The sequence below is a fragment of the Halichondria panicea genome, chromosome 6, assembly GCF_963675165.1.
Source record: "Halichondria panicea chromosome 6, odHalPani1.1, whole genome shotgun sequence".
In the NCBI taxonomy this organism is placed as follows: Eukaryota; Metazoa; Porifera; class Demospongiae; order Suberitida; family Halichondriidae; genus Halichondria; species Halichondria panicea.
The window spans coordinates 3,149,409-3,165,942 of NC_087382.1; the positions used below are offsets into that span (position 1 = coordinate 3,149,409).

The window sequence follows — 16,534 nt, forward strand, 5'->3', positions numbered from 1 at the left end:
TCAATAAACTGACATGTAATAGTACATATCTCACGATGTGGGAGTCTCAATACTTTTAACGTTTTCCAAACAGGATACTCTGGACTCTATATTTAGAGGAACCACACAGCAAGTACTGAGTCTACCTCAAAACAGGGAGAGGTGGTTGAATAATTATACAAGAGCAGTTGCATGCATGTGGAAAATAGCAAAAGTGTAGTGAAACAAAAAAAAGTGACATCCGTTAAACGTGAGTTGAAGACTATAATCTGCACTATAGACAATTTAACTTTACAGCCAAAACCAGCTATATGTACTAACCTCAATCCAAGGCCTGTGAAGGAGGCTAACTTTATATACTAGCCTCAATCCAAAGCCTGTGAAGTATATATACTAACCTCAATCCAAGGCCTGTGAAGGAGGCTAGCTTTATATACTAGCCTCATGCAATCCAAGGCCTGTGAAGGAGGCTAGCTTTATATACTAACCTCAATCCAAGGCATGTGAAGGAGGCTAGCTTTATATACTAGCCTCAATCCAAGGCCTGTGAAGGAGGCTAGCTTTATATACTAACCTCAATCCAAGGCATGTGAAGGAGGCTAGCTTTATACTAACCTCAATCCAAGGCCTGTGAAGGAGGCTAGCTTTATATACTAACCTCAATCCAAGGCCTGTGAAGGAGGCTAGCTTTATACTAACCTCAATCCAAGGCCTGTGAAGGAGGCTAGCTTTATATACTAACCTCAATCCAAGGCCTGTGAAGGAGGTTAGCTTTATATACTAACCTCAATCCAAGGCCTGTGAAGGAGGCTAGCTTTATATACTAACCTCAATCCAAGGCCTGTGAAGGAGGCTAGCTTAGGTTAGTGGAATCGTAGTGATACATATAATTATACATACAGTACTATAGATATGTGTACATGCATGCAGTTAATAAATGGAGGGTCTCACAGGTAGACAGGCTGTTATATTATACGTTGTAATAATTATAGCCCCACTGTGGGGGGTCTGTACTCACCAGGGGGTGGGCACAGGAGTTCAGATACTTGAGTCCATCATGTGTTACTGAACAGGAGATGCCTTGATGCTTAATTGGGTCAAAACAATCCAACCGCTACAGGGAAAAATCAAAACATCAACAATTGCTTTGCATAATTACGTATATGCACCTATTAATATGCAATACGCAATACGCAATTCTGAAGGGGTATTGGAAAAGAATATTATTAAAAGGAATGCTCATATCTAAGTAGGACAAGTTAAATCTGGAAAGCCCTAGGGTATTATAGGTGCATATCATAGCCAAACTGAGTATTTTCCGGAAAACACCCAGTTGGCTATGATAATTATGTACCTACATATATCGTTGACATAATTAGAGAATTTAGAGGTCCAGCTGTAGGGAGTATATCCTGATTTGGAAACTTAGTATACAGATACCAGGAATGCATGAATAGGAGTATCTGACTCCCACGTACTTTTATAGACAATGCGCAAGTCTAGAGTCTTTTTACTAGAGCAGCACCTTGCTCATTACATTGCTGTATAGTTGTGTCTTTCTCTGCTCAAGCAGCTCAGTCTGTTGACCTAAGTTCTTATGAGTGTTTTTTAGCGCCAAGTAGCACTTGTGGGTTTCCTCAAAAAAGTTCTCAGTAGCTGCGTCATACTTACGTAGTTATCACAGAGTATATGAAGACACTTATAGTGAAATTCACCTGACATCACAAGAGTGTCTGTTGACAGTGTGTAATGTGAATACATGCATCGTGTTACATTTCCTACTTCACAGTTTACAAGTATTTGTGACATAGCAAGAGGAAAGCCTGGAATGGAATGTGTTTGATACAAAATAGTGATAATATCTTATTGTTACTATTATAAACGGGTAGCGAATTTGCTAAATGAATTATAGAGACTGAGATCTACGGCATGTACAAGAAAGAGGAGAATATAATTATGATTTAAATAATACAGCTAGTGAATGTCAGCAGCACGTGTGTTACATGCACATGTAGGATATACCTGGGCCCTTGAAATTAAGTACGCGCTAATAATAAAACGCTAAAATTACGAATTCATAAAAAAAATAAAACATTTCTTTTTTCTAATGTACTTTTGAGAGTATGCTAAGCAAGCTAGCCCTTAAAACTCATACTTGTACATCTTTTGACAAATACTGTGCTAATGAATTTGCTACAAATCCGCCAAAATTAGTACCCTAAAAACAGAGAAAATCTGAAAACACTAAATTTACTACCCGTCTATAATAGTAACATTCAGGTACTCCTATATTCGTGCACTCCTGTATAGATATACATCTCTATATACCATACTTCAATTCTAGGTGTGAAAGAGCGCTTGTTGACTATTGCAAAAGTATAGTGAAACAAAAAAGCGTGCAACATCCATTAAATAGTGCATGAGTTGATAATCTGCACTAGACGGTGTGCAACTATTTAGACATTTGCTAAATATAATATTAATAATAATTATAGTAACTATCATACAACCTCAGATATGCTGTCTAGAAGTATTCTCAGCTGGTTAGTGCTACTGAACCTAGCTACTGTTACCAGGAGTGAGCACTATCACATTGTGCCAGTGGATTCAATCGACTTGTGTGACGGATATGGAAATGGAACTTGTTTCACTCTCGAGCAGCTTGTTCAAACAGACCTGTTATCTGGTGGAGACAATCTCACCTTGAGTTTTCTACCTGGAGATCATGTGTTAACTGAGCAGTTACTGATTCATAACTTTTCACATGTGCAAATCACCGGCCAGAACACAAGTACAACTGTAGTTGGATTCCATAGCAACGGTGCGATACGTTTTGTTAGTATTACCAAATTGAATATTGAACGCTTGGGTTTCGTTGGACCAAATGTTGGACCACAAAACTCACATCAAGGTTTGATCATTGATGGTGCCAATGATGTGTACATCAAAGACTGCTACTTTTCGGACTTTGTATTAGTCAATCAGGCGGAAAACCACCACGTTAAGATTACTAATACTCCAACTGCAACAGTTGAGAGCATTCTCTTTATGAACAACATTGGTCGGGCATTGCACGTTGAGGCTGATGATGTGTACATAACAAATAGTGAGTTCACTAGAAACGATGGAGGTGCAGTTTACATTAAATCAAACAACGCACTGATCAACAACACAGAGTTCAACTATAACAGTGCTGAGAATGGAGGAGCAATAGAAGTGGTATCTGGTACTGTAGTAATCACTTGGTGTAACTTCACAAATAACAAAGCTGTGCAGTTAGGTGGAGCCATTCATGTTGACTCAGGTAGTGTGTCCATCTCCAACAGTGAGCTGACAAACAACAGTGCTGACTATGGTAGTGGTGGAGCGATTGATGTTGTCTCAGGTAGTGTGTCCATCTCCAACAGTGAGCTGACAAACAACAGTGCTAGAGCCTATGGTGGAGCCATTAATGTTACCTCAGGTAGTGTGTCCATCTCCAACAGTGAGCTAACAAACAACAGTGCTGACTATAAAGGTGGAGCGATTAGTGTTGGCTCAGGTAGTAGTGTGTCCATCTCCAACAGTGAGCTGACAAGCAACAGTGCTGGCTATAAAGGTGGAGCGATTAGTGTTGGCTCAGGTAGTAGTGTGTCCATCTCTAACAGTGAGCTGACAAGCAACAGTGCTGGCTATAAAGGTGGAGCGATTAGTGTTGGCTCAGGTAGTAGTGTGTCCATCTCCAACAGTGAGCTGACACACAACAGTGCTGTCTATGATGGTGGAGCGATTGTTGTTTTCTCAGGTAGTGTGTCCATCTCCAACAGTACGCTGACACACAACAGAGCTAATAGAGGTGGGGTAATTCATGTCTTCCCATCTTCCACCTTGATCATCAACAACACTGACATTACTAATAACATGGCCAGTTTGAACATTTCGCAATCAAACGTAACATTCACTGGAATGAATGTTGTCAGTAACAATGGTCGTCCCATTTATGCTTTCAATAGTCGAATCGAGTTTAATGGACCAACAACACTGAGTAACAATCATGGTGTGTTTGGTGGAGCTATCAGCGCTGACCAGAGTCAAATATTCATTAACACAGAAGGAGTTATCATCACCAACAACACAGCTACCTACGGAGGAGGGATATTTCTGAGAGAGAGTACACTCGTTGTAAATGTGCCAATAAAGATCTATCACAACACAGCACAGGATGGTGGAGGGATTTATGCATATTCTAGCAGAGTTGACTTCCAATCAGTGCAGATGGTAGGTGCATACGGTCAGCGACTTCCTCCAAATAAACAGAGTGAGATTGCTCACAACATTGCTGAGAATGGTGGAGGTATACATGCAGTATCTTCAACTATTAAACTAACTCAATCACATGTCAACATTGACTCAAACACAGCTAACACAAGTGGAGGTGGAGTGTATCTACAGCAAAGTTCGAAACTGTACCTATTTAAAACGAATAAAGAAAGGACTCAGGATCGATATGTTAAGTTAATAATTAACAACAACTTGGCTCAGTACGGAGGGGGAATATTTGTGGCAGATAACACACAGAGTGGTGCCTGCAGAGGAGGGGCCACAGAAGATGATGCAACTCAAACTATTTTTGCTGACTGCTTCATTCAAACAATTAAACTGTATGAGTCCGGCTTGAATGAGTCCCGCTCTGATTCAAACTATTTCAACACATTCATGACTGACAACACGGCTACGCGGTCAGGAGCAAACATCTACGGAGGTCTGTTGGACAGGTGTACAGTAAGTCAAAATGCTGAATATGAATCTTCAAACGAATTGGACTACATAAAAAAAACTGTCAAATCCTCCATCGAGCCACTATCAATCTCCTCTAGGCCTGTTCAAGTAATTTTGTGCAACTATTCACAATATGACTATGGTTCTACAAAAAAAGGACACACATTTACAATCAGTGTTATGGCTGTTGACCAAGTTGGAAATCCAATGAATGCCACAATTCGCAGTTCTGTTGTCAGTGAGAGTGGACGTGATCGTTTCAAAGAAGGACAGGCAAAACATGAAATTGGCAATCAGTGCACAGAATTAGAGTACAATGTATTCTCACAAGACAACTCCGCTCAAGTAGAACTTTATGCCGAGGGTCCATGCAACAATATGGGAATTTCAAAACAACTTATCAATATTTCTTTTGAACTCTGCACATGCCCTAGTGGACTCAAACCAATTCATATTGAGTGCAAGTGTGACTGTGATCCAGATTTGCAACAAGGATATCAGATAACAAACTGTTCTGAGGAAAATGGGACCATAAAGCTGGAAAGTGATAACAACATATGGATAGAAGTCATAAATACCACCAACAAAACAGGGTATGTCGTTAGCAACTGTACATTTGACTATTGCGTACAAAAACCATTCAACATTAGTCTAAGCAACCCTGACAAACAGTGTGCCTACAATCGAAGAGGTGTCTTGTGTGGAGAATGTGAACCAGGACTCAGTCTTGTGTTGGCTACGTCAAACTGTAAAGAATGCTCTCATCTTTACCTTCTTCTACTAATACCATTTGCGCTGGCTGGCATATTGCTAGTTGCTTTAATTCTCGTGCTCAACATCACTATAGCAACTGGAAATATTCATGGCCTCATATTTTACGCCAACATAGTAGCTGCTAATAGAGCAATTTTCTTTTCTAGTTTAAACAACTTTTTAACAGTTTTTGTATCATGGGTGAATCTTGACTTAGGAATCGAGACATGCTTTTACAATGGAATGAACTCTCAGGGAAAAGTGCTCCTTCAACTTGTCTTTCCCGCTTACTTGTTTCTTCTAATGTTTTTTATTATCATTTTAAGCAAATATTTTGACTTATTTGCAACGCTCCTCTCCAACAGGAACCCGGTTGCTGCCCTAGGCACACTCGTCCTACTCTCTTACTCCAAACTCTTACGGTTTGTCATTGCTGCATTGCAACACAGGGTCTTGGACTATCCTGATGGTAAAAGTGATATAGTTTGGTTGTTTGATGGCAATGTACAATATTTCGCTCGCGATCACCTCCCTCGGTTTGTTGCTGCAGCCATAATCCTCTTTGCCGGTGGATTGTTCACTGTACTGCTCTTCTTTGGACAATGGTTTCCACGCTGTTCCAAGGTTATGATATGGACCAAGAATACAAAGTACACTGGCTTCATGGATGCATACCATGCTCCATTCACTCCCAAACATCGCTACTGGGTGGGACTGCTTCTCTTTGCTCTAATTATTCATAATCTAGTAGCTGCCATGGCTCTCGACACTTACCTCCCTATTCTGTCAGCTGGAGTTCTATCAGTTGGACTGATTGTCTGGAAACTACTAAATAATCGTTTGTACAAAAGTAAGTTTTGTGATTCCCTCGAAACTCTCTATCTATTCAATGTTTTTATTCTTTCATTTGGCACCTCTTATGTCAAAGATACAAATAAAGATCAGTCAGCACTAGCCAATACTTCAATGGCTATATCATTCACCTTATTTGTGACAACACTTTGCTATCACTTTTACCAATTCATACTCAAGAAGAGCAATACATGGCTGAAGATAGAGGACACCATAAGAAACTTACGAGCTGGTGCTGCAGACATGAGACTCCGACGAGCTAACAATGCCCGGGAAATGTATCAGCTGGTAGCTGATGAAAATGATGAAGATGAATTACTCGAAGCAGTAGACGACTATGAACAAAGAGACACCTTGAACCCACCTTACACTGATGGAGCCGTGGAAGAAGCTGACCCTGATCGCTACATCACTCCTCCCATCATCAGACCAGCCACGAGGCCGGACCAGCTGAGACTATCCTACATGGATGAACTAGCCCCCCTCACCACAGAGGACTACAGACCAGCCCCTCCCCCTCCAAGAGTCAATCATCGTCCTGCTGTTACACACACAGAAATCGGCCCCATACGCAATGAAGTGTGAACTGTCTTATTTAGCTGAGGTACCTTATCATGTAAATAACATTTGTGGGCATTGTTAATTCCAACAGTTACTGTCGTTAGCACTTGTTTATGTCACTATAGTTAAAAGAGAGAAATGTTTTTTTGTAGATTCTTGTAGATTTATTTTTTGTAGAGATTTAATTGTTGTGGTATATATGGAATCAGAATTGTTTCGATTCACACATAATTATCTACGCTACCAATAGATTACATTCATGAGGTCAATTACCAAAGAGTAAAACCATACTATGTAGGTGTATAGTTTAAATGAACCTTCCAGAGTTAATTTCTCACCATTGCCTTGTTCCCTCCAGAATCTCGATCCTTGCCACTGCTCCTTGATAAACTTCTTCATCATCACTTTTCCGTGCTTATAAAGAGTCCATGAAATCTGCTACAATCACACAGTTTTCATCTGTCAATACTAACAGTATAATTATCAACTCTAAAATAAGTGTTGTCTTAAGAAGTCGACATGCATACAATGGTATACTGCTGTACGTATCTAATGTTTGTAGGCGCCATGCAGGTCCGGCAGATTAGAGGCAAGTATAACTTCCATGGATTCCGCATGCAATAACAAGTTGAGTGAAGTACATGCATAACATGTAATCGTTACAAGCAGTTGTACATTACATGCTTTAGCTGAGCTACAGTACATCACCATGTTGAACACTAAAACAGCAATGTCGGGAGAAGTTACCTCAGTCATGCAGGAAGAAATCTCATGCAGTTTCAGCACAATTTTCTCTGTGTAGTAATAGTACCTAGTATGTACATGCAACTGAGGCATCGAATTATAAGACATGCAAGGGGGAGGAGCTCATGTGAATTATACTGAAAATAATTATTGGTCCCATTGTGCATGCAGTTAAAAATTTTCAGTAACAAAAGCACTGACAGTACATTTATCATTTCAGAAATTAATACCAATCGCAATTAGATAGAGAACATAGTCACAATACAGTGATGCTTTGAGCAATAAAAACAAAATCACGACGGAGACATGACACACATAATTATAATAATTTTATAGTTAATACAATGCTAGTACTTGACGTCTGCACCCAGCCCTGTCCATTTATCAGGCACTACAGTGAAATATTTGTCCATTGCCTCGCAGAACCGTTTACGATAGAGTTTAGGGTACACGACGGTTGGTAGCGTCTTCCCAGCCGTCTTCTTGAGGAACATTTCCACCCTCTTATCCAGCGTAAAGGTACGGATATAGTCTGTTGGGGAGGGAGAAGGAATAATTATATGATCAGAAAATTAATACACTTGACGCTCACAACTATTAAATTAATGAACGGATTGCAACTCGTGATTAAAGTTATAAGACATCTTTAATTCAAAAAGAATATTACAAACACTCTTCATAGCACAATCACAATCAACAAATGTCGAGAGGAACTGAACGACGTAGCTTGTTGTTTTACAAGCCACACACACTGCCCTGCCCCTCACAAGCTTACCAATAATTCCGACGACAAGTTCTCCTGTGGAGTCATCGATGCAAGTGAGTAAAGAGTAGTCCATGATGGCATTCTGTGCCAGGAACTCAGTGTCGGCTAGTATGGCCTGCATCAGTACACACTTGGAGTGGGGGTACACGTACACTGGGTTGCAGCAAATTGCTGGAGGGGGAGAACATGTTATTAATATATTATAGGACTCGGACGCTTTCTATACTCGAGATACTACAGCAGTGATTTCAGGCTCTATGTATATACTCGAGATATATACTACAGAATCAGGCTTCTAAATCGTGTGCTACTAAATCAGCTGACAGTTAGTTTAAATAAGTATCACGTACATTGAAGGTTCTCATCTAACAGTACGTCCCCACTGCTCTCTTTAGACGGATCAATGAATCGACTTCTCATGGAGCCCTTCAAATCGAACACCTTGTTGGTGCTGTGCTCGTACAGAAGGTTCTCCATCACTAGAACGTCCAATCGCTTTGAGGAACCGGTACGAGAGTTGCGGAACCCAATACTGTACGCACCGAGGATCTTGGCCAAGGTCAAAGGTCGCTAGAAATGTAAAGTACAAAAAAGTTGCAAAATACTTTAAATTGGTAAACACTCAAAGTGGGTATTTTTTTTGTACGACCTCTTTCCTACATATGTACAGCCAGCACTACAGAATAACTATAAGCTAGGAAAAGTCATGGCATCCAAACAGTTCCATATACATGTGTACCTTATCTTCCAGAGCCTTTGTGACGTGCTTGAGATAGTGAGGAGCAAAGAGCTCGAATGATGATATCTCTATTGACTTGACCTGCTTCAGAATAAATCTATCATCTGGGGAAAAATAAAAGTGGTGTTAAAAATAGTACGACTAAGAGTGGTTAGTATAGTACGTGAGCCGCTGGACAATTGTTGTGCTATAATTATATATAACATGCACACAAGCATGCAGCTAACTTTTGTAAGAGTTATGATTATACCTGCTACTTTGCAGAAAGCTGATCTCGACTTTCCTCCTTTAGCATCGTACTTGATACAACGAGACAGCGAACGAATAAAACTAATGGGAACACAATTAAACTAATAAAACAATGCACAGTTTCTGTTAAATCGTTACCATTCCTACACTCATGGCATACCAGTAATCAGCAGTGCATGAGCAAGTCTGTACACTGACAATTATATTAATAAAGATTCACACACATGCACACATACATGTACATGCAATAGCCACCATAATATTATAGCTAATGGGCCCCACAATAGGCTCTGATAAATTATGCTTTTTTTCACCCATTATTCTATTTTTATCTTCTTGAAAAATATGCCTATCATTCTCAAAAAAAATCTGATTATTCTCAGATGTTTCCAAAAAAATATGACATAATAATTATAGACAAAATTAAGACGTAGACATAAACACAGCACACAACTGACACATTACATAATCATAATTCTCATTGTTATCTTACTGACTAAACTGGATCCATAATATTCACTTTCGGCATTTTTTTGCAATGAAAACGTTGTTACGCAAAACTTAATATACTGATCTTTACCAAAAATAGACATTAATGCCTATTATTCCCTTAGGCACACCTATTATGCTAAAATTATTATGCTAAAACTATTAAGCTACGAGCATAATTTATCAGGGCCTACCCCACAAACAAATATACATGTAGGGATAGTCTTAAAGGCTACAGTAACTGCAACTACATGTACTCTGTGTAGTTAAGGCCTGGGTCAGGCACTGATAAGTTATTCATTACCAACATTTAATGCGGTAGCTAAAGCAGGAAGCGCGAGTTGGACGGGAAACTACAGTCTCATTTGGAGTGGCCTTAGATCTCTCTAGACTTGCAAGGGGGAGGGGCTCATCAGTGTAACATGTGAATGAGAGTGGTGTACATCTTTGTGATGTCTGAAAATGGTCAGCACTATAATAAACAGAGACAGATCTCTAATAGGCAAGTATTTATTTACTGTACTGTATGTTCAATGTTGTGTTGTGTGTACATGTACATTACCTGTGTAGCCATTGTGCATGCAGTATATGTATTAATATTATGTCCATAATTGTATGTACTGTAATACTTGTTTAGTAGGTTACACTATAATTATAATTATGCTCGTCCGGACACTGCAGGGAGATAGTTATGATGTGGACATGATCGTAAGGAGGTTAGAAATTGAAGGACACCTCACCAACTAAACTATTGATAGCATTAATTGCTGCCACTTTCTAAGACATCTCTGAATATTTTATTTTAGTTTTGCGTTCTATACATTTTAGCTGGATTTCCTATAATTATTATTGTTATTTACGCACGTGTAAATGAACACTGAGTGATTTATGGGTGTGGTTACAATTTTATAAAAGGTGTGGTTTTATCACATTGTATTAAAGTGCATTGGATTGGTATTGAAATAACGACAAAATCAGTTAAACACTGCATGAGCTCACTGTAATTAAACGCATATAATTAGAATACATGGATGCATGATCATGATTTGATTCCTTATATAGAGTTGGCATTATGGTCGTCAATGGTGTGAGCGACTGGTTCCATGCAGCCTGCACCGCTCCAGATTCTGTCCAATACAATAGAACACACCCTCCACTCTGGGGGGGGGGGGGGGTATAACATGTTCAATGCATGCATTTAATTAGGGATCATTTAATTTCCAATGATACCTGGACATCTAAAAGGTGGCCACCCAGGAGGAGAAAGCTAACACAATCGTGTGATTATTTGTGTGCTTGAGTGGGTTTGTCTGACAGAATGTGTACATCACCACAATCAATTTGTGTATAGGAAGCTAAGCCCACACAGAGGAAGCTAAGCCTACACCACATATGCATGCTTGGTCAGTGACTCATTACTGTCTAATGAGGATCTAGCCACACCAATTTTAGCTTCAAATCTAGCAAAAGTAGTGAAACAGGAAAAAGTGCAGCATCCATTAAACAGTGAGTTTAACATAGATATAACAGAGAAATATTTCTACTCTCTATTTTCTTCGGTTTTACATTATTATTGCAGTTACTATGGCATGCATTGTACCACCATTCTTGGAGCAATATAATCATTAACATGCTAACAACAATCATCCTCATACATGCACCTCAGATATGCTGTCTAGAAGTATTCTCAGCTGGTTAGTGCTATTGACCCTAGCTACTGTTACCAGGAGTGAGCACTATCACATTGTGCCAGTGAATTCAACTTACTTGTATCATGAATATCGAAATGGAACTTGTTTCACTCTCGAGCAGCTTGTTCAAACAGACTTGTTATCTGATGGAGACAATCTCACCTTGAGCTTTCTACCTGGAGATCATGTGTTAACTGAGCAGCTATTGATTCGTAACTTTTCACATGTGCAAATCACCGGCCAGAACACAAGTACAACTGTAGTTGGATTCCATAGCAACGGTGCGGTACGTTTTGTTAATATTACCAAATTGAATATTGAACACTTGGGTTTTATTGAAGCGAATGTTGAACCACAGAACTCACATCAAGGTTTGATCATTAATGGTGCCAATGAGGTGTACATCAAAGACTGCTACTTTTCAGACTTTGTATTACTCAATCAAGCGGAAAACCACCTCGTTAAGATTACTAATACTCAAACTGCAACAATTGAGAGCACTCTCTTTATGAACAACACTGGTCGAGCACTGCACATTGAGGCTGATGATGTGTACATAACAAATAGTGTGTTCACTAGAAATGATGGAGGTGCAGTTTACATTCAATCAAGCAACGCACTGATCAACAACACAGAGCTCAACTATAACAGTGCTGGGAGGGGAGGAGCAGTAGAAGTGGTATCTAGTACTGTAGTGATCACTCGGTGTAACTTCACAAATAACAAAGCTTCTCAGAATGGTGGAGCGATTCATGTTGGCTCAGGCAGTGTGTCCATCTCCAACAGTGAGCTGACAAACAACAGTGCTGACTATCATGGTGGAGCGATTTATGTTGACTCAGGCAGTGTGTCCATCTCCAACAGTGAGCTAACAAACAACAGTGCTAACGATGGTGGAGCGATTGTTGTTGGCTCAGGCAGTGTGTCCATCTCCAACAGTGAGCTGACAAACAACAGAGGTGATGACACTGGTGGAGCGATTAGTGTTTGCTCAGGCAGTGTGTCCATCTCCAACAGTGAGCTGACAAACAACAGAGTTGACTATTATGGTGGAGCGATTTATGTTTACTCAGGCAGTGTGTCCATCTCCAACAGTGAGCTGACAAACAACAGAGCTGACTCTGATGGTGGAGCGATTTATGTTGACTCAGGCAGTGTGTCCATCTCCAACAGTGAGCTGACAAACAACAGTGCTGACTATTATGGTGGAGCGATTTATGTTTACTCAGGTAATGTGTTTATCTCCAACAGTGAGCTGACACACAACAGTGCTAAATATGGTGGAGCGATTCTTGTTCGCTCAGGTAGTAGTGTGTCCATCTCCAACAGTGAGCTGACACACAACAAAGCTGACTCTGATGGAGCGATTAGTGTTTACTCAGGCAGTAGTATGTCCATCTCCAACAGTACGCTGACACACAACTTTGCTAAAGAGGGAGGGGTATTTAATGTCTTCCAATCTTCCACCTTGCTCATCCATAACACTAACATTACTAATAACATGGCCAGTTTGAACATTTCACAATCAAACGTAACATTCACTGGAATGGATATTGTCAGTAACAATGGTCGTCCCATTTATGCTTTCAATAGTCGAATCGAGTTTAATGGACCTACAACACTGAGTAACAATCATGGTGTGTTTGGTGGAGCCATCAGCGCTGACCAGAGTCAAATATTCATTAACACAGAAGGAGTTATCATCACCAACAACACAGCTACCTCTGGAGGAGGGATATTTCTGAGAGAGAGTATACTCGTTGTAAATGTGCCAATAAAGATCTATCACAACACAGCACAGGATGGTGGGGGGATTTATGCATATTCTAGCAGAGTTGACTTCCAATCAGTGCAGATAGTAGGTGCATACGGTCAGCGACTTCCTCCAAATAAACAGAGTGAGATTGCTCACAACATTGCTGAGAATGGTGGAGGTATACATGCAGTATCTTCAAGTATTAAACTAACTCATTCGTACGTCAACATTGACTCAAACACAGCTAACACAAGTGGAGGTGGAGTGTATCTACAGCAAAGTTCAAAACTGTACCTATTTAAAAGGGATGAAGAATATAGGACTCATGATCGATATTATGTCAAGTTAATGATTAACAACAACTTGGCTCAGTACGGAGGGGGGATATTTGTGGCAGATAACACCCAGAGGGGTGCGTGTGGAGGAGGATTCACAGAAGATGATGCAACTCACTCTATTTTTGCTGGCTGCTTCATTCAAACAATTAAACTGTATGAGTTCGGCTATTCTGATCCAAACTATTTTAACACATTCATGACTAACAACATGGCTACCCAGTCAGGAGTGGATATCTACGGAGGTCTGTTGGACAGGTGTACAATAAGTCAAAGTGCTGAATATCAAATTTCTTCAAATGGATCTATATTAGACTACATAAATAACATCGTAAATTCCTCCACCGAATTATCAATCTCCTCTAGGCCTGTTCAGGTAATTTTTTGCAAAAATAACTACAGTATTATTTCTACAAGAAAGGGACACACATTTAGAATCAGTGTTATGGCTGTTGACCAAGTTGGAAATCCAATAAATGCCACAATTCGCAGTTCTGTTGTCACTACAAGTCGAGTTGGTCGTCTTAAAGAAGGACAGGCTGAACAGAAAGTTGGAAATCAGTGCAAAGAATTAGAGTACAATGTATTCTCACAAGACAGCTCTGCTCAAGTGGAACTCTATGCCGAGGGTCCATGCAACAATATGGGAATTTCAAAACAACTTATCAATATATCTTTTGAACTCTGCACATGCCCTATTGGACTTCAACCAATTCAGTCCGATATTGAGTGCAAGTGTGACTGTGATCCAGACTTGCAACTAGGATATCAGATAACAAATTGTTTTGAGGAAAAAGAGACTATAACACTGGAAAGAAATAACAACACATGGATAGAAGTCATAAATACTACCAATAAAACAGGGTATGTTGTTAGCAGCTGTACACTTGACTATTGCGTGCAAAAACCAGTCAACATCAGTCTAAGTAACCCTGACGAACAGTGTGCTTACAATCGAAGTGGTGTCTTGTGTGGAGAATGTGAACCAGGACACAGTCTTGTGTTGGCTACGTCGAACTGTAAAGAATGCTCTAATCTTTACCTTCTTCTACTAATACCATTTGCACTGGCAGGCATATTGCTAGTTGTTTTAATTCTCGTGCTCAAAATCACTATAGCAACTGGAAATATTCATGGCCTCATATTTTATGCCAACATAGTAGCTGCTAATAGAGTAATTTTCTTTTCTAGTTTAAACAACTTTTTAACAGTTTTCGTATCATGGGTGAATCTTGACTTAGGAATCGAGACATGCTTTTACAATGGAATGAACTCTCAAAGAAAAGTGCTCCTTCAACTTGTCTTTCCCGCTTACTTGTTTCTTCTAATGTTTTTTATTATTATTTTAAGCAAATATTTTGACTCATTTGCAAAGCTCCTCTCCAACAGGAACCCAGTTGCTGCCTTAGGCACACTCGTCCTACTCTCTTACTCCAAACTCTTACGGTTTGTCATTGCTGCATTGCAACACAGGGTCTTGGACTATCCTGATGGTACAAGTGATATAGTTTGGTTGTTTGATGGCAATGTACAATATTTCGCTCGTAATCACCTCCCTCGGTTTGTTGCTGCAGCCATAATCCTCTTTGCCGGTGGGTTGTTCACTGTACTGCTCTTCTTTGGACAATGGTTTCCACGCTGTTCCAAGGTTATGATATGGACCAAGAATACAAAGTACACTGGCTTCATGGATGCATACCATGCTCCATTCACTCCCAAGCATCGCTACTGGGTAGGACTGCTTCTCTTTGCTCTAATTATTCATAATCTAGTAGCTGCCATGGCTCTCGATACTTACCTCCCTATTCTATCAGCTGGAGTTCTATCAGTTGGACTGATTGTCTGGAAACTACTAAATAATCGTTTGTACAAAAGTAAGTTTTGTGATTCCCTCGAAACTCTCTATTTATTCAATGTTGCTATTCTAGCGTTTGGCACCTTCTACGTCAAAGATACAAATAAAGATCAGTCAGCACTAGCCAATACTTCAATAGCTATATCATTCACCATATTTGTGACAACACTTTGCTGTCACTTTTACCAATTTGTACCCAAGAAGAGCAATACATGGCTGAAGATAGAAGACACCATAAGAAACTTACGAGCTGGTGCTGCAGACATGAGACTCCGACAAGCTAACAATGCCCGGGAAATGTATCAGCTGGTAGCCGATGAAAATGATGAAGATGAATTACTCGAAGCAGTAGACGACTATGAACAAAGAGACACCTTGAACCCACCTTACACTGATGGAGCCGTGGAAGAAGCTGACCCTGATCGTTACATCACTCCTCCCATCATCAGACCAGCCACGAGGCCGGACCAGCTGAGACTATCCTACATGGATGAACTAGCCCCCCTCACCACAGAGGACTACAGACCAGCCCCTCCTCCTCTAAGAGTCAACCATCATCCTGCTGTTACACACACAGAAATCGGCCCCATACGCAATGAAGTGTGAACTGTCTTATTTAGCTGAGGTACCTTATCATGTAAATAGCATTTGTAGGCATTGTCAGTTCCAACAGTTACTATCGTTAGCACTTGTTTATGTCACTATATAGTTTAAAGAGAGATAGGCTTTTTTGTAGATTCTTGTAGATTTATTTTTTGTAGAGATAACAAAATTTATATGGCTGTGCTATAATTATAATATTTGATTCACACATAATTATCACGTTACCAAGAGATTACATTCATGAGGTCAATTACCAAACAGTAACCACAATATGTAAGTGTATTAGTTTAAATGTACATTCCAGAGTTAATTTCTCACCATTGCCTGTTCCTTCCAGAATCTCGATCCTTGCCACCGTTTTAGACGTCGCACGCTCACTTGATAAACTTCTTCATCATCACTTT

At 39.9% G+C, this 16,534-nt stretch overlaps 3 protein-coding genes across 3 annotated transcripts; 2 read left to right on the forward strand and 1 right to left on the reverse strand.

Moving 5' to 3' along the window:
* The first annotated feature begins 77 nt into the window (after nt 1-77).
* On the forward strand, nt 78-7,034 carry LOC135337049 (uncharacterized). The gene is made up of 2 exons (XM_064532937.1): nt 78-229; nt 2,495-7,034. Exons 1-2 carry the CDS (start codon nt 172-174, stop codon nt 6,925-6,927), a joined length of 4,491 nt encoding a protein of 1,496 aa, XP_064389007.1. The 5' UTR covers nt 78-171; the 3' UTR covers nt 6,928-7,034.
* Nucleotides 7,035-7,994: 960 nt separating this feature from the next.
* Nucleotides 7,995-9,930, reverse strand: LOC135337207 (1-phosphatidylinositol 3-phosphate 5-kinase-like). The gene is made up of 6 exons (XM_064533106.1): nt 9,899-9,930; nt 9,403-9,482; nt 9,153-9,256; nt 8,764-8,983; nt 8,423-8,584; nt 7,995-8,179 (listed from the first exon to the last, which is right to left on the reverse strand). Exons 1-6 carry the CDS (start codon nt 9,928-9,930, stop codon nt 7,995-7,997), a joined length of 783 nt encoding a protein of 260 aa, XP_064389176.1.
* A 2,010-nt stretch (nt 9,931-11,940) lies between these two features.
* LOC135337551 (uncharacterized) lies at nt 11,941-16,244 on the forward strand. The gene has a single exon (XM_064533481.1). The coding sequence runs from the start codon at nt 12,090-12,092 to the stop codon at nt 16,131-16,133; it is 4,044 nt and encodes a 1,347-aa protein (XP_064389551.1). The 5' UTR covers nt 11,941-12,089; the 3' UTR covers nt 16,134-16,244.
* Nucleotides 16,245-16,534: the final 290 nt, after the last annotated feature.

Bases quoted from the DNA above. Each gene is read 5' to 3' on its own strand.
- LOC135337207 (XM_064533106.1), bottom strand. From the start codon at position 9,930: ATGCCGAAAGTGAATATTATGGATCCAGTTTA. The intron at 9,483-9,898 runs GTCAGTAAGATA...TGTTCCCATTAG, and splicing joins AATATTATGGATCCAGTTTA to TTTTATTCGTTCGCTGTCTC. The intron at 8,180-8,422 runs GTAAGCTTGTGA...CCTCCCCAACAG, and splicing joins ACTTGTCGTCGGAATTATTG to ACTATATCCGTACCTTTACG.
- LOC135337551 (XM_064533481.1), top strand. From the start codon at position 12,090: ATGAACAACACTGGTCGAGCACTGCACATTGAGGCTGATGATGTGTAC.
- LOC135337049 (XM_064532937.1), top strand. From the start codon at position 172: ATGCATGTGGAAAATAGCAAAAGTGTAGTGAAACAAAAAAAAGTGACA. The intron at 230-2,494 runs GTGAGTTGAAGA...ATACAACCTCAG, and splicing joins AAAAGTGACATCCGTTAAAC to ATATGCTGTCTAGAAGTATT.